Here is a 25,687-nt window from a genome sequence, read left to right on the forward strand (position 1 = left end):
TGCTGAATTTCCCAACCACTGAGGCACCTGGAAAACTTCCTGAGTCTCCATAGCAACAGGGGGCGGGAAGAGAGGAGAACGAGCCAGTGATTGGGTGATGGTGTGTGTGGAAGAGAATGGATGTGAAGAATGAATGGACAGACACACAAACACACACACACACACACACACACACAAACACACACACACACACACAAACACACACACAAACACACACACAAACACACACACACACACACACACACACCCCTTTTCAGTTCCTATGAGTTCTGCTGACTGAGCATGTGTGGAACATGTTCATTCCCATAATACCTCTTGTGATATTATAGGTACAGCACACAGCATAATTCCAAATTACTCTAAGGGTGAATGTCACACAAAAAAAATAGTATATTTTACCCCAGAAAACAAAACGAAAATATATATATATATATTTCAACTCATAGCATGGTAATGACAATTGGGAAGATAGTACTTGTTATGAATAATATCACACAATCATCTAAATAAAATGGACTTTATCAAAACGTTTTTGCAAATAATTGAATGTTAAATCTATTGTGATTTATTTTCAAAGTGTATTAACAACTACAACAGAAGCAATAATAGTAAAACTTAATTTTTGTTTTTATTTTGGGAGTGAAATATGACTTGAAACATTTCTCCTATCCTCCTATGAGACCGATTGTAACTCCAGCAAATTCACAGCTACAATGTTTTGGGTGGTTGCCAGGGTGTTGCAACCACCCAAAACATTGGTGGTAAACATAAGTAAATATATAATATTAATTTTTAATAATAAAAAATAAATTATTTTTGCTATTTGTTTTTATTTTGGGGTAAAATATGGCTTGGAACATTTCTAGAAAGAGAGAGAGAGAAATATACATGAATTGAATGAATTGATATACATTGCTGCCCCATGGGGCCCTATATCAAATCCAGCTCCATGAGGTCTCCTATTCGATATGAGAGTGATTGTAACTCCAGTAAAGTCAGAGATAAGTGTGTGAACCACACAAACCTCTTGATTAGCCATTTGAAGGAGCTGCACCAGGGGGCCCTCCTAGTAAAACACAGCCACAGAGTTTGAGGATATTGCAAGAGAGTGAGCTCTGTCATGCAGCTCCATCAATGGGCTTATTGAAGTCCAAACTTCTATGCATATTTCATGGCACTTAAAACAGTGATCTGAACCCTGCTATAGAGCTACACACAGGGGCTGCTCTGCAGTATTAAAGGGGCTATATTCTACACCTTCATAGCCTTTCTAATAATCAAATGTTGTTAAGGATTCTTGCTTCTTTTTGTATCTGTCTTGCTCCTTTTGTACATATGCACACTCCCCATGACCCAAATAAGGACAGTGGTCATGTGACCCATTGCTAATGCTTGCTGATTGGGCTCATGTTGCATGATGCAATAAGCAACCAATTACACAGAGTTCAGTTTGTACAAACATTTACTGATTCTAAGAACAAGATGTCAGCTTCAAAGATTTTTTTTTTTTTCGGGGAGAACTGTGAAGTATTTAAAATGAGTCAAACAGTCTCGAAAATTACTTGCTGTGTGAGATTCGGCAGGGTGACAGATATCCAAACATGAAAAACTCTCACACGGCATAATCCACCTGGAACCATACAAAGCGTGCTCTGAGTCTGAACATTCACTCAACAAACTGATTTTGCACAGAGAATTAAAAAAAATAAACGTTCACGTTCTGTCAAGAAAATGTAAGTGGTGCTTGCCTGTTCAAAAATCACCACTACGATTATAGGGTGTTTTGGATGGCTGCTACGGCGTTGCTATGCAGTTGATAGATGTTTTGGATGGTTGCTAGGGCGTTGCTATGCAGTTGATAGATGTATAAGTCCTTGCTAGGGTGTTGTTTGGGTGTTATTATTATTATTATTATTATCATCATTTAGCACCACCAAAATAATCACAGTGCCGTTTAATAATATTATTACATTATTAATATATAATCAGTGGCCATTGAAACTAACTAGCAAACAGATCTCAGGCAAACCAGAACATGGCAAAGAATAAAAACGAGACCAAAACAGAACTAGAACTTAACAGCTATATTATTAATTAATATTCTGGTTCATAAATTTGGTTTAGACAGCTTGATCACTAATTTAGTGTAATGTGATCTTTCACCAATATTTATAAAATAAGCAAGTCTGGTAATTGCATTTGAGGTACCAAGCATGATGGGTTGCACTGAATATTTTTACTTAGGGTTTGAGGTTTGTTCAAATCCCTGACTTCAAGTATATAAGCAATAGTAATGCCTTAGCGAGCAGCACAAATAATCAAAGGTTCCCTGTTTGGGTACAGAGAAATAAACTCTCTGGCTTTGGCGTTTCTGTCGGCTTTTATAAACAGCTTTCAAGCTGATCTAAGATCAGCTCTTACCCATCCAAAACACTGGAGTGCCTGTCTTAAATCAAGGTAAAAGGCGACTGGTAGCCAAAGGGTGAGAGTAGTTACACTGATCCAAGAACGCAGTAAATCCCCTGATTACAGCATTACGGGCAGCTTTATTGATTCCATTTGAGTAAAGAGTGTGAGAGATGGAGTACAGCGAAAGAGAAAAAGAAAGAGAACGGTTCATAGAGAGAGAGAAAGCTGTTTCCCTTGAATTATTCTGTTGGCTGGAGCTCTGATTGACAGGACACACATGGATTCAATGGCGTACAATCACAAAAGCACCTCCACTACACACATGAACACAAACACATTTCTGGAACCTAATAGTGAGTGTGACTCACTCCAGGCCTGCACACACACACACATACACAGGTTACTAATGGATGGTGTGAATCAAGTCCGGACATGCATTAGAGAGCACAGTATCTGGTTTCAGGAGACATATGTGCACTTGGACTGACAACACACTTACACATATACACACACTATACAGTATACAGATCAGGATTCTTTCTGGTGGGAAGTGAAATAAAAAGGTTGCTCTGTGATGTTGAATGAGCAGCAGCCCAACATTGAGAGAATACTGAATTTACTCCATTTGAGTTCCCTTTGAGGTTATATATGTTAGTGTACTTGATGCAGTGACGCATCTAAAAGTCCTTCTCTTGTATGAAATCGAAACAAAAATACTGATGACTGAACCTGGACTGGTTGGTAAGAATTTTATTTTTTATTTTTATATATATATAGAAGCCCTTATGCTCACACCCAGGCAGCATTTATTTGACCAAAAAAAACCAGTAATATTGTGAAATATTATTACAATTTAAAAGTGCTGTTTTCTATTTGAATATAGTTTAAAATGTAACTTATTCCTGTGATGGTAAAGATGAATTTTCAGCATCATTACTCCAGTCTTCAGTGTCACATGATCCTTCAGAAATCATTCCAATACGTTCCTCAAGAAATTTTACTTATTATCACTGTTGAAAACAGTCTGTGATACAGGTTCTTAGATTTTAAAAAAAGTTAAATCATTTATTTGAAATAGACAATTTTGTTATATATAATTTTGCAATTATAATTGTCTTTACTATCACTGTCGATCAATTTAATGCATTCTAACAGCATAAAAGTCTTTTAAAGGAATAAAAAAAATCATACTGTGTAGATTTTTGTCCAATGCTCTAGAATAAGAATGTCCCTCCCCCTAAAATCATTTAACGATATCTGTGTAATTTTAACACATTTTTGTATTTTTTTCCACTGTGAATTTTTCGTTAATTTTTCTTGTTAACATACATTTATGCTAAAACAGGAAAGCATCAATTTACGTAAGAAAGATTTTACAATTTATACAGAAATTCATCATGCTCATGTTTCATGAATGACGCTCAGTATGTTGATGAAACTGAAAAATGTTACCCTAGCCAAGCGCAACGAGATTAATTGCAACCGTTGTCAGTTGCTTGGTTACCATTTTTATCATACTGCATTGACTGTGACTTTATGCCATGTAGCATTTTGAAACAGTCTGAAATCTTCAATAAGTCATACTGAACAAATTGTTCTTCCATTCCTTACAGCCTCCAATTATAGGAATAGCCCAGTTCTGCCATCATTACACAACTCCAGTAATTCCAAACAAAAAAAAGTGTCTTTAAAGAAAAACTATTCCATTAAATATGGAATGTATTCTGACAAACCAAGCTCTATCGCAGGGTTCAAACCTAAACTTTTGGTTACCAGCCTTGATCTTTTTTGCACCACCCCAAATTGCAACTTAGATCTGAGGTCAGTCTGAAATTGTAAGTTCAACCAAGACAAAGAGGGAATCCAATGCCCTTCATGTGACCCTAAGCCTGACCCCGAAGACCAGCCAAAATTCTGTGGGCTGTGCAATGACAGATTGTCAGATGTTATATGTGTCATCAGAGACGCTTGATGCAACATACGGCTCCATATTAAAATTAATCACACACTGACACACACATTCCCAAATGTGTCACGTATTCCTCACCTGTCTCTTGTTACATTTGGCGGACGTGCCTGAAATCCACCCACACACACACATAAATACACATATACTACTAAGATCTGAGACTAAAGAGAAGGAGCATATGAGTAACTGTGGGTGTCCACACAGATTATTTGAGCAGTATATGTAGGGCAGCCAGCAGCAGGGATGAAGACTTTTGGCAGTCTCCTCTGCCCACACCCAGATTTAGCCCCTGTTCTCCTCACTCACTCCATATGAGCAGCCAGGACTGGCTTGAACCTCAAAGACAGCACAGACACAATCAGGACATACCGTACTCTTACTGACTTTTGGACAGTGACAGCACTGCAGACTGCTACTACACACTAGTTTAGTCTCACTGACTTGACACGTATAAGGAACTGTGTCGAGTTGGTTGAATGCGGTGTGTATTCTGTAAAGAAACAGGAGATTGGCATATGTCTTGGAAAAGCGTGGTTGCACATTCCGGTGTTACAATAAAAAATATTTGCGAGATCTAGTATGCACCCTGGTATGGAAACTCATTTCCACTTCAAAGTAAAAAAAATAAAAAATAAAAGGTAACTGCAACTTCATATTCCACAATTAGGACATTGATTCTTAAAACTGTGAATTTATATCTCCAAATGTTTACTTTATATCTTACAATAGGGCTACACGATTAATCAAAATAAAAACGAAATCGTAATAATTCCTTAGTGCAATTATCAAATCGCAAAAACTGTTATTTAATTACATAAATTTCAGAGTGAAGTGTGTCATTGTGTTCTTACACGTTAGAAGCTCATTATCCAGCAATGTATGCAGCGTCTCTGATTGTTTTTTAAATTCAAATAGCAATTTATCACAAAAAATAGCAATTAGATTTTTTCCCCAAATCATGCAGCACTATTATCTCATGCAAATCTTGCCATTGCAATTTTTTCTCATAAATGTGACTTTATATATCATAAAGTGACTATATCTTGCAATATTACTATTCATCTTGCAATTGCGACTTTATATCTCACAATATGACTTTAAATCTCGCAATTGTGGCTTTGTTTCTTGCAATAGCAACTTTAACTCACAAATTTCACAATTCTCAATTGTGACTTTATATCTCATAATGTAACTTTGTGTCACGGCCGGGTGAAGCAGACAAGGCAGTAGGATCCATTTGCAGTATTGTTAAAATACACAAACTCAGATGCACACACGAAAACTCTGGAACAGGAAACCGGACTCAGGAACTGGACAACAAGCCACATAACATTAAGAACTCAACAAAGACTGCACGACACACACCGACTTAAATACAAGGGTAGACAAGCTAAACAAGATAACAAGAGGGTGTGGCTAATGGGAAAAACCTGGGAACACTAATAACATGACAGAGAGCTGTAACACATGAAACAAGACAAAAACATAGACTAAACTCATGACATAACCACCACCCCCTACCCCCCCCCCCCCCCCCCTCCTTAAAAAGTGGATTCCAGATGCTTCTCAGAGTCCAGGGTGGTAGTGGCCCAGAAGCGATCTTGGGGAAGATGGGAGGGCCAGGTCGATAGAATAAACCATGCGGGCGACCAGGGCGGAGCATGCTGAGAATGCAACCAAAATGGCCCAGACAGGGACCCGCAGCAGACCAGACAGTTCAGGGGCAGACTCAATAGCGCCCTCCACCGAGTGTTCAGGGACAGGCTCCTCCGCAGCGGACTCAGGGACAGGCTCCTCCGCAGCGGACTCAGGGACAGGCTCCTCCGCAGCGGACTCAGGGACAGCCTCCTCCGCAACGTGCTCAGGGATAGGCTCCTCCGCAGCGTGCTCAGGGATAGGCTCCTCCGCAGCGTGCTCAGGGACAGCCTACTCCGCAGCGGACTCAGGGACAGCCTACTCCGCAGCGGACTCAGGGACGGCCTACTCCACAGCGGACCCAGGAACAGCTTCCTCCGCAGCGGACTCAGGGACAGCCTCCTCCGCAGCGGACTAAGGGATAGCCTCCTCCGCAGCAGACTCAGGGATAGCCTCCTCCGCAGCAGACTCAGGGACAGCCTACTCCGCAGCGGACTCAGGGACAGCCTACTCCACAGCGGACCCAGGAACAGCTTCCTCCGCAGCGGACTCAGGGACAGCCTCCTCCGCAGCGGACTCAGGGACAGCCTCCTCCGCAGCAGACTCAGGGACAGCCTCCTCCGCAGCGGACTAAGGGACAGCCTCCTCCGCAGCGGACTCAGGGACAGCCTCCTCCGCAGCGGACTCAGGGACAGCCTCCTCCGCACTGTGCTCAGGGATAGGCTCCTCCGGAGCGTGCTCAGGGATAGGCTCCTCCGCAGCGTGCTCAGGGACAGCCTACTCCGCAGCGGACTCAGGGACAGCCTACTCCGCAGCGGACTCAGGGACAGCCTACTCCGCAGCGGACTCAAGGACAGCCTACTCCGTCCACCTCATGACAAAAATCAAAAAACTCCCTTACATATTCCTCCATCGGACGCTTCTCCTGGTGGAGGCAAAAGGGACAATCTGCTGGATCCATTCTTGGTTGAGTTCTTCTGTCACGGCCGGGTGAAGCAGACAAGGCAGTAGGATCCATTTGCAGCATTGTTTAATGCACAAACTCAGATACACACACGAAAAGGAAACCGGACTCAGGAACTGGACAACCACCCACATAACATTAAGAACTCAACAAAGACTGCACGACACACACCGACTTAAATACAAGGGTAGACAAGCTAAACAAGATAACAAGAGGGTGTGGCTAATGGGAAACACCCTGGGAACACTAATAACATGACAGATAGCTGTAACACATGAAACAAGACAAAAACATAGACTAAACTCATGACACTTTGTATCTTGCAATTTGACTTTCAAATTTTGCAATTGCAACTATGTGAGATATAAAGTCGCAATAACGAGAAGCAATGTGACTTTATATCGCGCAATAGGACTTTATATATCGCAATGTCGCAATAAAACTTTATATATCACAATATCGCAATAAAACTTTTAAATCTTGCAATTGCAATTTTGATTCTTGTAAATGCAACTTTATATATTGCAATGCGACTTTAACTCACAATATGACTATATCTCGGAAAATTACTTTAAATCTTGCAATTGTGATTTTGTTTGTGATCGTAAATGCGACTATTTCTCACAATGTGACTTTAAATCTCACAATTGTGACTGTTTCTCGTAATAGCAATTTCCTCACAATCTTGCAATACCACGTTAAATTTCACAGTTCTTATAACTGTGACTTTATATCTCATAATGTAACTATATCTCGCAAATATGACTATATATCTTGCAATTTGTCTTTAAATTTTGCAATTGCAATATGTGAGATATAAAGTCGGACAGAAACAATGTGACTTAAAATCTTGCAATTAAGATTTTGTTTCTCGTAAACGCAAATTTATATATCGTAATGTGACTATATCTTGCAATATTACTATAAATATTGCAATTGCTACTTTGTTTCAACTTTACCTCACAATATTGCAATATCACTTTAAATTTTTAATTAAAGTCACTTTAATGTGACTTAAAATCTCATAATGTGACTACATCTCGCAATATGACTTTAAATTTTACAATTGCAAATTTGTGGAATGTAAAGAAGAAATTATGAGAAACAATGCGACTATATCTCACAATATGACTTTAACTCACACAAATCTTATATTGACATTTTATCCCAAAATGTGATTTTATTGTGATCCAAATTGTTACTGTATATCTTACGATGTGACTTTAGATCTAACAATTATGATTTTAAGTGTATCTCACAAATAACTTTTTTACACAATTTACCTTGTTTACTCCTTTTATAAACCTGCTTCTACACCCATTTAATTCAAAGAACAAAAAGATGATGAAAAAATTGCCCAAAAAAAAGTCAATTGTTTTGGTGCACGAAACCTTCACTAACATTATAGTGAACTTCAGGGGGGGAAATAAAATGATACAAAAGTAACAGTAGGCAGTGGACCTTGAAATAGCCTCGAAAAAGAAGCTCAGAACATGCTTTGTTGAATGTCTACTACAGCATGTGAGAGAAAGAGAGAGAGAGAGAGAGAGAGAGAGAGAGAGAGAGAGAGAGAGAGAGAGAGAGAGAGAGAGAGAGAGAGAGAGAGAGAGAGAGAGAGAGAGAGAGAGAGAGAGAACATGTGTGTGTATATGAGAGTGTGCCAAAGGACTTCCCCTGGGAGAGTGGCAGTGCCCAAAGTAAGTGTGTGGTTCTGTTTAAGTGTGGCTGTGTGTGTGTGTGTCTACTGTAACCAGGTGCAGAGAAAACCCCAGCAAATCTGGGTCACCCAAGAAAACCAACACTTCATATCTGGATATATAAACGCGACCTGATCTCATTCCTGCCAGCGATATAATTACATATTCCATATCTGTCCATCACAATACATACAGAAACAGTGCTTTAAAGTCACATTCAGTAAGACACATTCATTATTCTGAATAATTTCCATGTTTTGTGCCAACCAGGCTAACTTCAGCAAGTGGGATCAAACGGAGGAACGTGCCCGTCCCAGCGACGGTGTGTGTGTAAATTATACCGTGACAACTCCAGAGGGAAGAGTTTAAACAAACAGAGTCCTCCCTTTCATAGAAAGACTTCTACAACTAACCCAGTTTAAAGCTGGCTTCCCGTGCACACCCTTCCTTTTGGGGTTTTGTGTGAGTGTTTGCCCAAATTTTAGACCAAAGGGAGATTCATTTATTTATTCTGAGCGACCTTATTCACAAGATTTGTGCCACACAACTTAACATTATGACGAAAACATTCAATGACAGTGTGTGTGTGGTAGGTAACAAGGAGTCAGTAAATATATAATGTGCACTGTGTTCCATGTCAAAAAACCTAGTGAACTACCTAGACAACATTTTAAAGTCACCATGAAATCAAACAATTCTTGTTTTTTATGGAATATTGTGGTATGTAATATAAATGATTTATCCGTGCACATAATTTTTTTTTTTAATTCATGTTCCCTCATAATCTTGAATCAAAATAACTTCCCCTCCCTCTTGCAGATTCATCTTTTCTCTTCTCTGATGATGTATTTACTGGAGTGTGGGCGGGACAACCTGTCACTCACATGATATCGACCAATAGCAAACCACAAGTATCCCATCAATTCCACATGGACAATATCAAGTCCCGCCCTACATTTTGTCTTGTTCGAGAAGCCATTTCACTCGGATTTAAGTCACAATAGGAAAGAAACGCCCATCGCAATTTTATACACAAAGGGCTGTTCCAATAATTAGGCCGCAACATTATCCTTCCTTCTAAAATTCCTAATTTTAGTCAAATTTTAAGGCAACATCACAAGTATCTTTTGAAGAGAAGACAGCAATCAGAGTGAAATTTTTTTTTCAAAAAAGTGTTAATTATATAAGAAGTGTCAATTAAAATAGCTTGAGACTATTCAACTCAATATTTTTCGTGGTATTTTTATGCTTATTACAGTTAACAAAAATAAGTAGCTTCGCAACATGCTAACATCAAAGTCAACTGGAATAACTAGTGAGTCGCCTCTGTGTTTCACATGAGGAAAGCTATTTTGTATGGTGAGCACGTCTACAAGAGAAAGTGAGCCTTCATTTTGTTTTCAAGAGTGTAAAATCTTGAGACCTGCATGTTGGTTACTCCACATTTACTTACTAATATTAATAATTTAAACTGTTTCACTGTTTCAAGTATTATAGCATAATCCTTGTATTATTATTTCTTTAAAAGATTATTACATGTAATTTAGTCACTCACTGCAGCTTACATTAGTTTTTACATATAAAATCTCAGTCTCAGTTGTCCCCAATCTGTTCCAAAACAGCTTAGATGTTGTCCATGGTGCCACTGATGAATAGAAGGGAAATTATTTACTATTTTTTATTCTAATACTCATCGGCGGGTTTCAGTCGTATACTAGCTCAAAGCTTGTTTGTGCGGCAGTACAGACTCAAAGTCTATGAAAAGATCAAAACACATCAGAGAGGTGGTCAAAAGCCCAGAGTCTGGCACCAACACAGAGAAATACACAATAATCCCACATTCAGACATGCGAGTACACACACAAACATGACCACAGCAAACACATCAAAAGAATCCCAACTCATTACTAGAACCAAAGCATCCATCACAACACTGGCACACACGTCCAGATCACACATCCTGTTACACAAAATTTTAAATCCAATGCTTATTAGCTTTGAAAGCTCTGCAATTATGCTGCATTTAAGCATTCAGTTGTGTTTCAGATGTTTCGTTAGGAAAATAACAGAAACGAATGAAATGGTGGTTATCAAAAAAAAAGTTGATTTGCTGATTTTAGCTGATCTCACAACCTACTCAAGCTGGTCTGTTGGCAGGAGTTACAGACTTTCCCCAGCTGGTCAGGCTGAAAGACCAGCTTAAACACGGCTGGCTCAAGCGCTTTTGTTTCTAGCATCAAGTCTATATAATTTGTTTATGGAAGAATTTAATGACAGATACATAAATAATATATATTTATTATCTTTATTATCTTATTATTATATATAAAATTAAATTAAATTAAATAAATTGATTTTTTTGCTTTATAAAATTAGACCTTAAAAATAAAATAAAATACAATAAAAAAGCACTTCAAAGGTATAAAGTAGAATATTTTTATAAATAAAATGATATAATTTTAAATAACAATATGATAAAATACAATAAAAAAATATTTATTAAAAAGATTCCTTCAAAAATAAAAAATAAATATAAAAAAAATAAGGAAGCATCAAGTCCAGATAATTCAGTTATGGAAGGTAAATAAATTTGAAAAAGGTTTAAGTTCATATTGAAATGAAAAGATATAATTTGTTTCTCTCTCTCTCTCTCTGGTTGGTTCTGAAACCCAAACATGAAATGACCAATTAAATAAAGAAAAGACTAGAGTAGGATGAAAACCCCCTTCTAAATGGACTCGACTATGAAACACTAAATTTAGTCTCTCTTGCTTTCTTGCTTGCTGGCCTCAGATCAGGAGCCAAGGGCAACTTCTCTCTTCACCACAGGCTCAAAACCCTCCATTGTCCCTTTGAGCACAAGGCCAGAGTGTCTCTGAAGTGTAGGTGTCAGTCTTCTGACTACAACTCGACCTTACTCATGAAACAGGCCTTTATCCAGCATCAACAATCAAGCTCCTTCTTCCCATACTGACATCAGTACAGTAGGCAGAGCTGAGAGTCCCTGAACACCACCAAAGTGCTGAGGCCTTGAGTTACTCCAGCCATTGGCGCCATTGGCATGCCTGTAATGCCTTGGTCTAGACACCCATTTTGGATTTTCGGGCCGGGCCGGGCTGCCTACGCATTCCCAAATCTAGATTGAATGACCCTCCATTTGCCAGAGCACGTACTGACGAGATCCTCCAGTGTCAGACGGGTTCATGTTCTTATTGTATAAGACCTATATATTTGGGATGGTGTTCTACAGTGGTTGTAGATGTAAACTGTCTTAATCAGTATCAGTATTCATTTTGGCAATACTGGCCTTGATATTACTTGCTCAAAAGGTGCCTTTACATTTTTTGTTGTTAAAATATCTCAATAAAATTCAATTAAAATATATATTTTTAAAAATGTATAAAAAATGATAAACATAAGATAGTAGCTATATGTTAAACAGATGACTAGAATATATTGTTCGTATATAAACAATATGATCAAATAAAACGATAGTACTAGTAAAAAAATCTTCAACAAGCTAAAATAAAGTAAAATTCAATAAATAAATAAATAAATAAATAAAAATAAGATAGTACTTGTTAAAAAGATGTCTCTAAAATATTATTTAAAATATATATAAATAAATAATTATTGCGTCGAAAGTACTTGTTAAAAAATGCCTTTAAAAAATAACTAAAATACATAATAATAATACATAATTAAACTAAAATAAGACTGTGCTTGTTAAAAATATGCCTTCATAAATATAAAATAAAGCTAAATAAAACAAAATGTAAAATAAAAATTAAATAAAGATAAAATAAGATAATACTTTTTAAAAAGATGCATGCAAAACATTTTTTCAAGAAAATGTAGCAATCAAACGAATGCAGTTCCTATGCGCAACATCAAGAGCCTCTCACTCGATGCATGTTAAATCCTGCAGTCAGCTGGTCTTGGTTTGGTCTTGGACAGCTTAGATGAGAGGAAAACGCAAAGCAGATGTCTTGACTATGATGTTTTGTCAGGTGTATTATTGTCCTTATCCTCATCTCAACCAGCTTAGCAGCCCACACAATGATGCTGGGGAGCCTGCATGTATGTCCGGGCTTTCAGATCGAGAACTCTATAAGACATGTATGAAGAATGACGCATTTTGCCATCCTGTGCTTCTATTGTGCCTTCCACAAAATGCTTTCATTTTATCGCATATAAAAGTGGGTTATTGCTCACTAGATATGTGCAAACCTATTAAATTACAAAACAGACTAGTCAGCTAGTTGCTTAGTATGGATCTGGATAAACTCAACTATTGACTAGCCAGATGCTGGATGACTAATCGAAAGCTTGCTGACTCATTCCTATTGCTGTCAGACCAGCTGTCTGTTACCCTTTTTTGTTACCCGTTCATTATATTCAATTTCTCTCACCTTCTTCCTAAAACAAAGAAAAGAACACAAATTTAGAGTTATAGGGTCAAAACTTCAGGATGAATCACCTGGTGCATTATGCAGAAATCAGGAGTCTGCAGTGCTGTATGATAAGATGAAGGCCTGAGCAAAGTACAGTACTGGAGCCCTGCCAGATTACTTGACAATGAGACACAACCACCTCCTCTAAGGAGTATGAGAGGAGTAACCTAAGCAACAGAGGTCACCTCTTAACATTCTGCACACAATACTTCATTCTGTACCTGCATATCCTTGTGGGATAGAGAACCCACTATAACCAGTCTCCAAGCTTTGAGACGGAGGCAAGCTTCCATTTACATAACATCACAAAATTGCCACTAGTCCACAGTTTAAGACTGAGTTAGCTATACATAAGCTCTGTGGGTGGCTGTTCCGCAGAGACCAAAGAGGACAAATAAACCTGAAACTTCAAACAAGAACATAGAAGTACAAAAAATACAGGCTTCCTGATATACATCCAAGAATATACACCCACCGCTTATGGCCAAAGTACTCGCTTAATAACCATATTTCACTGTTTATAACCATTGGCAAAAAAAAATTAGATCATTGTAGCTATGGTTTCTACAAAACCATTTTTTCCCGCATAGGAAGTGGAAAAACATGCCTATTCCTACATTTTTGCAAATCTCCCCCAAAAATTTTAATAAAATAAAAAAACATACCTATACAATTCACTGCAGTTTTCAGCTCAAACACTATTGGCATTACAACGCCAATCTTTTTTTTTTTCTCCTTGCAATATAGGATATCACCTTAAAACACAAATGTGTGTATATTTCGCGTTTGCTTTTGTTGACACTATCGGTTAAGTTTAGGATCGAGTTTAGTGTAGGTGGAACGTTATTTTCAAATGAGATAGAGCATTAACCTTTTAACGCCACTCACCGGACATCTCATTTCTGAACTGCTGCAAACCATACAACAACCAACAAAATGTTCCCAATCATCTGTTTCGGATCAAACTGAAAAAGCTTTCAGTGCCACTGACTGAGCATTTCACTTTGAAAGTATTGCAAAACGTGCAAGAAGCAACGTAATATAATTTTACAGCAATGTCACCACAGGCTTGTTTTTTTGTTTGTTTTTGTTTTTACAGTGTGTTAGAAGAGAAATAATGCTGCTAATGTACTAAAGCCATAAAGTATAATTCTTTCCAAACATTCAAAACAGTTCCTGCAGTTATATTACTACTGTAAAAGCACTATTATTGGGGCCTTCATAAATTTTCTGTGCTTTTTTTTTACTTTTGAATTCTTACCAAGCCTAACCACGGTTTAGTGCAGTCGCATGGTAGGCTATTACATAGAAAACTATAGTTACCATGGTAAATGTTTGTAAGGGAAAATTAAAGGATGTTCCAGAATATGAAGCCCTTTGTTAGTACAATTAGGGCCGAACTTGCAGACGTCTCACATTTGGGTTTGCACACGTGTTTGGACAACTAAAGACCTCAGCTCAGCTAACAGAAAATTAGCCGAATGAAAGCACAGGGCCTTATTCTTGGCCAGCGTGAATGATTTTATTTTAAATGAACTGTGGAGCATTAAAAAATGATTGAATAGTGTTTAACCAGCGGTCATTGTGTATGGGAAGCTTTTAAGCACAATTCACTTGTTTAGCTTGGAGTTCAACTACACTTTTATACATGCAATGCTAATGCTAACCAACAGCGCATTGGCAATAACACTGAAAGATAATGAGTTCTTACATTGATGACTGCTCTAATACACAACAAAATCATCTTTAGGCACATTTAAAAAATAGTTTACTCCCTGATTCTCTTAACAATGTTATAGACAACAGTGTATGTCGGGTTTATTCTCACTGCATGCAACTAGGTAATGATAACATTACAAGAGCAACTTTAGACGTACAAAGACACTATGGATATAAACTTGTAGTAGTCCACATGTATATGGGGAAAATAAGCCTTCTTAAAACATTGTTCATTCTCTTTATTTAATATACTCTATTGTGCAAGAGTCTCTTATGCTCACCAAGGATGATCAAAAACACAGTAAAAACAGTAATATTGTGAAATATTATTACTATTAAAATAACTATTTTCTACTTAAATATATTGTAAAATGCTTTTTATTCCTGTGATGTAAAGCTACATTTTCAGCATTATTACTCCAGTCACATGATCCTTCCGAAATCATTCTAATGATGATTTGATGCTCGAGAAAGAATTCATATTATTATCAATGTTGAAAATAGATGTGCTGCTTATTATGTTTGTGGAAACCGTGATACTTTTTAAGCATACTTTGAAGAACAGAAAGTTCAAAAGAACAGCATTTATTTTAAATAGTAAAGACATTTATAATGTTACAAAAGATTTCTGTCACTTTGATTAATTTAATGCATCCTTGCAGAATAACAGTATAAGTTTCTTTAAAAATCCTACTGACCCCAAACTTTTAAACAGTAGTGTACTATCCAAAACCAAACTAAGCCTCTAAACTACAAAACTACTTAAGCCATGAAGCACAGCCGAGTTCATTATTTATACATTCTTAGAATGATCTGAAACATCTGCTGACACCTCGTAAAAGGCACATCCCTCTTCCTAATGTTTGTTATTGTTCCTGTCGTCTGTCCCACATGGAGAGGCAGGAACTCAAGAGGAGGGAAGTGATTGACAGAGTTAGTCGCCCTCTTAACTTATCAATGGAGGCTTTGACTTCATTCCTCCGCCCTGTACACAACATGGCCGCCATTAGCTCCTGTGTCAAACACTGGAGTCTTTGAGACATAAAACTAACCACTAATAACCTCAACAGACTGAAGATATGTAAAAGAGGCCAGGGGGAGCCCAGAACTCCCTACACACACAACTACAAAAAAACATTACACACTGTGGCGAGGGGGGCGTGGTTCAGCGAAGTCTGTAGCGCGAGAGCAACGACGGAGCCGAGCGGTGAGTAAGTAGGTCAAGTGCAAAATGACGAACACCTGTCTCTGATTGCAGTAATTGGCGTGGGGAGATCGCATAAAAGCTGGCTGCTGCAAGAGAGCGGGAGAGAGAAGGACTGGGTACTCGTGCACGAGACGTGAGCTGGACGCTGAAGAGTGATGTTTGATATTGGAAAGAGTGATATTGATATTGGAAAGAGTGATATTGGATATAGTGGAAAGAGTGATATTTTGGAACGTGAACGTGATTTATGTTAGAGCGCGCACAGCGCATTTCTTCTTAACTAAATAAAAGTGTACGAGTCCCAGTCACGCCGACCCCTGTCTTCTTCCATCACACCAACACTGAACCTTTACTACACTGGTGCCGAAACCCGGGATGGAAGAAGAGGCCGCCGCCACACAGCCCCCGTCCCCACTTGCGGACATCATCCACGCGCTCGCGGGACTCCACCAGCAACAACATCGGGCCCTGCTGGCCATGGAGGAGCACCAGGAGCGTCGGTTCGAGACACTCCTCCGGGCCCAGCAGGAGGACCGTGAGCAGTTCCGGAGCAGGATGGACCAGGAGGTTCGGGCCACACCATCATCGCCAGCTCCAGCCTCGGCCCAGCCCATGCACCTCCACAAAATGGGTCCAGGAGACGATCCCGAAGCCTTCCTCGAGCTGTTCGAGAGGTCGGCCGAGGCCTGGGGCTGGCCGTCCACGGACTGGCCGATGCGGCTGATCCCGCTGCTGGCCGGAGAAGCCCAGATCGCCGCACAACAGCTGCCAGTCCAGAACCTCCTGGTCTATGAAGACCTCAAGCGCGCCATTCTGCAGCGGGTTGGCCGGACCCCGGAGCAGAGCAGACAGCGGTTCCGGTCACTGGAGCTCGGGGAATCCGGCCGACCCTTCGCCTTTGCGCAGCAGCTCCGGGACGCGTGCCGCAAGTGGTTGATGGCCGACGGACGCGACGTCGAGGGAATTATAGACCACGTGGTACTGGAGCAATTCGTCGCGCGGCTCCCCCGGAAGACCGCGCAGTGGGTCCAGTGCCACCGCCCGACGTCGCTGAACCAGGCCATCCAGTTGGCGGAGGACCAGATGGTGGCGTGCCCAGGGGTCGGCGAACCCCTTCCAGCAGCTTCTCTCTCTCTCTCTCTCTCTTCTCGCCCTGTCCCTCTACCCAGGTCCCGTGGAGGATTCCTGCCCAGGCCAGCGCCCCGCTGGAGGACCGGACCTACGGCTGAGCCTGTTCCCGCACCCAGAACGCCGTCCAGGGGAACAGCCTCCGCCACTGCGCCTCCTGCACCCCCGCTCTCCCCACGCCAATCGCTTGACCCACTTCCCGCCATTGGGGCGGCGGGAAGGACTGGGCCGGCCTGTTGGCGTTGCGGGGACCCTGGACATTTTATCGATCGTTGTCCCGTAATGGAGGTGGGGACACTGGTCAGGGTCCCTGACACACCGCAGGCTGCCCCCGATCAAGCTGGGTTGTACCAAATACCTGTGAGTATTAAGGGGGGTACCTATCAGGCTTTGGTGGATTCAGGCTGTAACCAAACCTCCATCCATCAAAATCTGATACAACCAGAGGCATTGGATAAGAGCCGCACGGTTAGGGTTCGGTGTGTGCACGGGGAGGTGATGGATTACCCTTTAATGCCAGTCATTATCCAATTTCGGGGCCAAAAGCATAGTGTGGAGGTGGCCGTTAGCCAACACCTCCGGCACCCGTTAATTTTGGGGACCAATTGGCCGGGGTTTAAAACACTATTGGGTTATTTGTGTGCGGGTGCTTCTGGGACAAAAAGGAAGCAGGAGAGGGGAGCGGTCGCTCAGGTTGGAGAGGCTGTGCCGGGGCCCTCGGTATCTGTCCCAGAGGTTCGGAACGCGGTTGAAAGAAGGATTCTTTCAGAGCGTGATGACTTTCCTCTGGAACAGTCCCGAGATGAGACGCTTAAAAATGCGTTTGACCAGGTCCGTACGATCGACGGGCAGCCCCTCCACCCCGACCGACCGCCCTCATATCCTTATTTTGCTATCATAAAAGATAAGTTGTATCGGGTGACCCAAGACACCCAGTCAAAGCAAGATACAACTCAGTTATTAGTTCCAAAGAGCCGTCGGGAAATGCTTTTCCAGGCGGCTCACTGTAATCCGATGGCTGGTCATTTAGGGCAGGCAGCTACACTAAATCGTTTAATGACCCGATTTTTCTGGCCGGGCATTCACGAGAACGTGCGCAAGTGGTGCGCGTCTTGTCGTGAATGTCAGTTGGTGAATCCACCGGCCAACCCAAAAGCACCTTTGTGCCCTCTTCCCTTAATGGAGGTCCCCTTCGAAAGAATTGGAATGGACCTCATCGGGCCATTAGAACGATCTGCACGGGGGCATCGCTTTGCATTAGTCCTGGTGGATTATGCAACGCGATACCCAGAAGCAGTGCCGCTTCGCAATATTTCCGCTAAAAGCGTGGCGAGCGCACTGTTTCAATTAATCTCCCGGGTAGGAATCCCGAAAGAGATTCTCACCGATCAAGGCACGGCGTTTATGTCACGCACTATTCGCGAACTGTACGAATTATTGGGCATTAAATCGATTCGCACCAACGTCTATCACCCACAAACAGACGGCTTGGTGGAACGTTTTAACCGCACGTTAAAATCCATGATTCGTAAGTTCGTACGGGAAGACGCCAAAAATTGGGATAAGTGGCTAGAACCCCTCTTGTTCGCTGTACGCGAGGTCCCCCAAGCCTCCACAGGGTTTTCCCCCTTCGAGCTTCTCTATGGGCGTCAGCCCCGCGGGGTGCTGGACGTACTTAGAGAAGCTTGGGAGGACGGACCTTCGAATAGCAAAAACGAAATTCAGTATGTCTTGGACCTGAGAACAAAACTCCACACTTTGGGGCGCCTCTCTATGGAGAATTTGTTACAGGCTCAGGACAAGCAAAGTCGGCTGTACAACAGGGGGACTAGACTACGCAAATTTGCACCGGGAGATAAAGTCCTTGTATTGCTTCCCACATCCAGCTCTAAATTACTCGCGAAGTGGCAAGGGCCGTTTGTGGTCACACGGCGAGTCGGGGACCTCGACTATGAGGTTGTCCGATCAGATAGGGACGGGGCACATCAAATTTACCACCTTAACCTCCTTAAAAAATGGAATGAGGCGGAGTCAGTGATGCTGGCGACGGTGGTAAGTGGGGAGGAGGATCTCGGTCCAGAAGCGAGCTCAAAATCCCAATCTCTCGCTCTGGCATTTGGCGGAGACCACCTCTCACCGTCCCAGATCACTGACATACGTAATTTACAAGCAGAGTTTGCTGATGTGTTTTCGCCCCTACCTGGTCGGACAAATCTCATTCAGCACCACGTTGAGACCGAACCGGGCGTAATAGTACGCAGCCGGCCGTATCGTTTACCTGAACATAAAAAGAAAGTAGTTCAGGATGAATTAGAAGCTATGCTGGACATGGGGGTAATAGAAGAATCCAACAGTGACTGGGCAAGCCCGATAGTTTTAGTGCCTAAAACCGACGGCTCCGTCCGGTTCTGTGTGGATTATCGCAAGGTGAATGCTGTGTCGAAATTCGATGCGTATCCAATGCCGCGGGTTGACGAATTGCTTGATCGGCTCGGTACCGCTCGTTTTTATTCGACACTGGATTTGACAAAAGGGTATTGGCAGATCCCCTTATCTCCAATATCTAAAGAAAAAACTGCTTTCACGACGCCGTTTGGATTACACCAATTTGTTACTCTTCCTTTCGGCTTGTTCGGGGCTCCCGCGACCTTCCAGCGCCTGATGGACAGAATTCTCCGGCCGCATACTGCATATGCTGCTGCTTACTTGGATGACATTATCATCTATAGTAACGACTGGCAGCGGCATATGCAGCATTTGCGAGCTGTCCTCAGGACGCTGCGAGGGGCGGGGCTCACCGCCAACCCAAAGAAGTGTGCAATTGGGCGCGTGGAAGTTAGGTATCTGGGCTTCCACTTGGGTCATGGACAGGTGCGTCCCCAAATTGATAAAACCGCAGCAGTTGCGACCTGTCCAAGACCTAAGACCAAAAAGGAGGTTAGACAGTTCCTGGGGCTAGCTGGATATTACAGGAGGTTTGTGCCTAATTATTCGGACCTGGCTAGCCCGCTGACTGATCTGACTAAAAAGGAAGCACCAGATACTGTCCAGTGGACGGAGCGGTGTCAGCAGGCCTTTACCCAGATAAAGGCTGCTCTATGTGGCGGACCGCTCCTACAGGCTCCTAACTTTTCTCTCCCTTTTTCCCTACAGACTGACGCGTCGGACAGGGGGCTGGGCGCAGTCTTGTCCCAGGAGATAGAGGGCGAAGAACGGCCGGTGCTGTACATTAGTCGGAAGCTCTCGAAGAGAGAGACTATGTACAGCACCATTGAAAAGGAAGCTTTAGCCATCAAGTGGGCCGTTCTCACCCTCCGCTACTACCTCCTGGGTCGAGAATTCACCCTCTGTTCGGAACCCCGCTCCCCTGCAGTGGCTCCACCGCATGAAGGAAATCAATGCGCGGATCACCCGTTGGTATCTGGCCTTACAGCCTTTTAAGTTCAAGGTGATCCACAGGCCGGGTGCACAGATGGTTGTGGCTGACTTCCTCTCCAGGAGGAGGGGGGAGAGGGGGGAGGCTGCAGGCCGGACGGCTCCCCGGCCTGAGTCGGGCGGTGGGGGTATGTGGCGAGGGGGGCGTGGTTCAGCGAAGTCTGTAGCGCGAGAGCAACGACGGAGCCGAGCGGTGAGTAAGTAGGTCAAGTGCAAAATGACGAACACCTGTCTCTGATTGCAGTAATTGGCGTGGGGAGATCGCATAAAAGCTGGCTGCTGCAAGAGAGCGGGAGAGAGAAGGACTGGGTACTCGTGCACGAGACGTGAGCTGGACGCTGAAGAGTGATGTTTGATATTGGAAAGAGTGATATTGATATTGGAAAGAGTGATATTGGATATAGTGGAAAGAGTGATATTTTGGAACGTGAACGTGATTTATGTTAGAGCGCGCACAGCGCATTTCTTCTTAACTAAATAAAAGTGTACGAGTCCCAGTCACGCCGACCCCTGTCTTCTTCCATCACACCAACACTGAACCTTTACTACACACACATACACACAGGCCCCTACATCCGTCCCCCCAAACAAAAACAGTGTACCATGGTAGAGTGAATGTATCAGATGTTGATGTTTATCACTTTGTTGTTTTAACCAATCAATTTCCATTTTTATTTATTTATTTATGTATTTTTGCCGGGATTGTAACCACAAAGAGGAATGTTAAGCTGATAAAATATAAACATTTCAGAAATGAAAAAAAAAACATTTATTTGTAGGAAACCCTGCAAATAAAGTGTCATCACCCTGTTACCTTGTCAAAAACCAAGGTGTTCCCATACATATCCAAAAAATATGGCACTACTATGGTTTAAGTTTAAAAACAACAACATGGTAATACTATAGTACATTATCAAAAAATAATAGTATTACCATGAAGTACATTTAAGTATGAGCTCAGTATGTTCAGAAGTTCAAAAGTATGAGCTCAGTCAATTTTTATATAATATTTAAATATTTGTATTCATCAAAGGGCACATTAAATTGATCAAAAGCGACAGTAAAATGGTAAAGATAGTTACAAAAGACTTATATTTCAAATGATTGCTGTTCTTACAATTCATCAAAGAATCCTGAAAATAATTTCATCACAGTTTCCACAAATATTAAGCAACAGTTTTCAACATTTAAAATAATGTTATAATGCAATATAATGCAATGTTTCTTGAGCAGCAAATCAGAATATTCTAATGATTGTCATGTGACTCTGAAGACTGGAGTAATGATGCTAAAAATTCAGCTTTGCCATCACAAAAAAAATATTTTAAAATATATTAAAATGAAAAAAAATATATATATAAATTGTAATAATACTTCACAATATTACTGTTAAAAAAAACATTCCCATTGTACATTTCCAAAAACATGCAGATAAATTGTTACTTGTTAGCACTTTTGTTAGTGCTTGCCACAAAACAAAAATACACATCCACTACTGTACCAATTGTACAGACATGTTCACAGAGACATGCTTACACTGCAACTAAATGTGCGCAGTCATCCTAACCCTATACACGTTCTCACACACCAACACACACATCATTTTTCTTCCCAGACTTTACAGAGGGGCCTGCTGCACCTGAAGGGTTGGGTGTGAACGCTGCGGTCCCTCCATTCTACTTCCAAAGCAAATACTGTTATTGGCGGAGGTGTCCTGAGAGCTCTGTTGCAGAGTTAAGACTTTAATTTGTAAAATACACCCATAAATGTCATTCAGAGTAACCCCTTGGCTGAGGCCTATAATGCATGCTACATTAAATAGCATTAGACTCATATCACATTCTTTCTTCCCCTTATTATTAATTTTCCTCTAACTTGCCACTGCTGTTGGAATTAAAATACACTGTTATTAATGTGTAATGCTTATAAAGCATATTTAAATGTAAGAAATAAGGAGAAATAGGAGTGCAAACATGTGCTTAAACAAGTGTTTAAGCCCAACATTAAAAAGACATTAAACTCAGTGCTGAGGTGACACCTAAAAAAATGTAACCTACTTTCTATTTAAACCTACTTTAAATATAAAAGTAAAGTGAAAGAACTTAGACAGAGATAGAATTCGCAACTGTTAAACTTAAGAAAGCCTACCTGAAGGTCAAAGAATTTACTGTATCTTCTGTAGATGATGTGGCATGTGGAGTCAGAGTATGTGACATTGATGAGATACACCTGAAAAGAGAAAAAGAGAAGACAATTAGATTCTCTACAATTTAAAGGTCCCCTATTATGCCCCTTTTCACAAGATGTAAAATAAGTCTCTGATGTCCCCAGAGTGTGTATTTGAAGTTTTAGCTCAAAATACCCAAAAGATCATTTTTCACAGCATGTTTAAATTGTCATTTTTAGGTGCTCAGAAAAACGGCCGTTTTAGTGTGTGCCCTTTAAATGCAAATGAGCACGGCACAGGGGGCGGAGCTTCAAGAGCTCGCGCTCAGTCTCAGGCCAATTTCATCTCACAGAATGATGATAATAATATCAGAAACTCTCAGTAACGGTGTCCATTTCGACCCGGAGTCGGACAATAATGACTGCAGAGTCAGAGTGCTGTATAGAGATTGAACAGGTATAGTTTAGTAGTTTAATTACGGTAATAACATATTTGTCATCTGCTTGTATATCCACTATTAATAGCCTACAAGTCTGCTGTTTCGGACCAGGTCCGAATGATGATCAAACATATACTGATGAGTTTAATTGTTTATTTATTGTTAAGTTTATTGTACATAACACAAAAGATGAAGCGTCAGTTTTACTTCAGAAACTCACCGTAAGAGCGGAGTAAACAGTAAGATATAAGAAGTGCGCAAGTAGCTGCTACATAAACGAATTTCTGTAGAGTTGAGGGAGCATTTTCTTTAAAAACGAAATAATTCCACCTCGTCTTCAGCGGCTGCCTCAGATTTCGGGAGTAAATAGAGAGAGCTGTGTGGATTAATACATCCAGCCACACAACACCTACAACGCTGGGAGACATTCTCGTCAGTACAGCAGCCGTGAACTCGATCAGGGCGGGTCTATGTTAGAACGTGGGCGGGGCCTGTACTTAGTGATGTCACTAAAACAGCATTCTAAAAAACAGGTCGTTGGGAAACACTGCTGATGATTTATGGGGATTAATAAAAAAGGAGTGAGTGGATTTTTATCACTATTGGGTGGTTGTGTACACACACTGCCAACACACATTTATGTCCAAACAGCATGCAAAAGTGAATTTTGCATAATATGGGACCTTTAATCTACAGGTTAGCTATGCATTTCAATATAAAGTCAAGTTTACACCAAACAATAATGATAACTCTAAAATTCTAGTAACTCTTCTAATTCTATAAGAATAGAGAAGTCCACACTACAACAATAACGATAACGCCACAGTGAAACGATATCGCTTGAATCACTTTCAGAACGACAGAGATGGTCTTATTATTGGGAGACACGAGAGCTCTACCATTGGAGAAAGTTTAACGGCCAACTTGGATCACGTGTGCCTTTATAACCAATCACATTACAACCTTGATGTCATTGAATTTCGTTCATAGTTGTGCGGCAGTCAATCACTGTTTGCGGATACCATAGAAATTAATGAATGCCATAAACTGAATCATACCTGCGCAATTGTCCATGACTTCTGTTATAAAACAGCGTTTTTTTGGGGGGTTAAACTCTAAAAGTAATCGATGTTTGGATCAATCCAAAACTAATGTTTAAGAGCAAACATGTTGAAGATTAGCCGATAGGCTGTCGATTCATTAAATGATAAGCCACTCTGGTCTCTTTCCCTGCGTACCGCAGCATTAGCAAGCGTTTTTTTTTTTTGCTAACCTTGGAGGCTTGCCTTATGCCTGCCACAGATTGTGCGATTTCGGGTATTCCTATAAGATCATTACAAATCACACTGTACGAAATGTGTTTAAACTGTACGATGATGACATTTATTGAATCGTAGACTACGATGCAAGGGAGTATAGAAGAATAAAACATCATCAGCATGCGCTAGTGGTAAACAAATAGAGCAAGAACAATTTTATGTGCGCTGAAAAAAAGAAGAGGAAGCGAAATAGGGAGAGTATGTATGCGGTCATGGCTAGGGAAAACAGGCCATTTTGTCATGCCAATTTTGCAAATGGAGCTTGAGGTAAGTAGTTTTAAGCTTTATCGCCATGTCAGGTTGATCAATAGACAATTTAGGAGCCATGACCACAGATATCAACACGATTGGTCATCTTTCGTCTGGGACAGCCCAAAATCATACAGGGCCCTATCTTGCACCCGGCGCAAATGACTTTGTACACTGACGCATGTATCATTCCTATTTTGCACCCACGCAAAGTGGACTTTTCCCTCCACAGACACACGTCGGTTAACTAAGAAATACACTTGCGCTCCCCGGGGCGGTTCAGCGCAAAGAGGAGCCGTGTTCCGGCGCAAACTTTCCCTCATGCTATTTTGCTGTTCTATAAAACAATTGCACCACTAACCAGAAAAAAACTAGTCTAAAGTCAATGGCGCGTTGCGCGTACATTCAGATGCTATTTTAAGCGCGCATGCTTGGCCATAATACAGAGTGTGAACAACACGCATACACTGTAGATGATTCTCTCATCTACACAGATGCATTTAACTTTTTGCAAATTATACTTTATTATAAGGAAAAATATTAAAACACGAGGGAAATCATTGTTGTGTCCATGACGATGGGGAAAATAGGCATAAAGCTTACACATTTACCCAAATTATTATATGCATGTTTAACCGAAGCTAATTTGGGAGGGTTTGTCCCATCCCCAATGTCACTTCTCTTTCTTTTACGGCCCTGACGAGAACATCGATCTCCTCGGCTGTGAACCGATTCTGAAGCGCGCCTGGTAAATGCGCCGTTATAATAGTATTGCGCCATGGAACAAGCGCACCTCGTTCATCATGCTCTTAAAGGGAATGTGATACAAAGCTCTTATTGGTTTGTTTCCCGTTACGCCCAAACCACACCTATGAATAATGAAGCTACTTCAGACC

General features: G+C 41.2%; 1 protein-coding gene across 8 annotated transcripts in view; it reads right to left on the bottom strand.

Moving 5' to 3' along the window:
- The window catches only part of sh3pxd2aa (SH3 and PX domains 2Aa), a 131,555-nt gene that overhangs the window by 88,518 nt on the left and 17,350 nt on the right, over window positions 1-25,687 (bottom strand). For all 8 annotated transcript variants that reach the window (XM_077246257.1, XM_077246252.1, XM_077246255.1 and 5 more), the window contains exon 2: window positions 22,766-22,846. In XM_077246257.1, the coding sequence (XP_077102372.1) occupies window positions 22,766-22,846 (81 nt within the window). The remainder of the gene's footprint in view (window positions 1-22,765; window positions 22,847-25,687) is intronic.

Source organism: Siphateles boraxobius, unplaced genomic scaffold (assembly GCF_051911475.1).
Source record: "Siphateles boraxobius isolate OS27281-9 unplaced genomic scaffold, OSU_SipBor_1 29, whole genome shotgun sequence".
Taxonomy (NCBI): domain Eukaryota; kingdom Metazoa; phylum Chordata; class Actinopteri; order Cypriniformes; family Leuciscidae; genus Siphateles; species Siphateles boraxobius.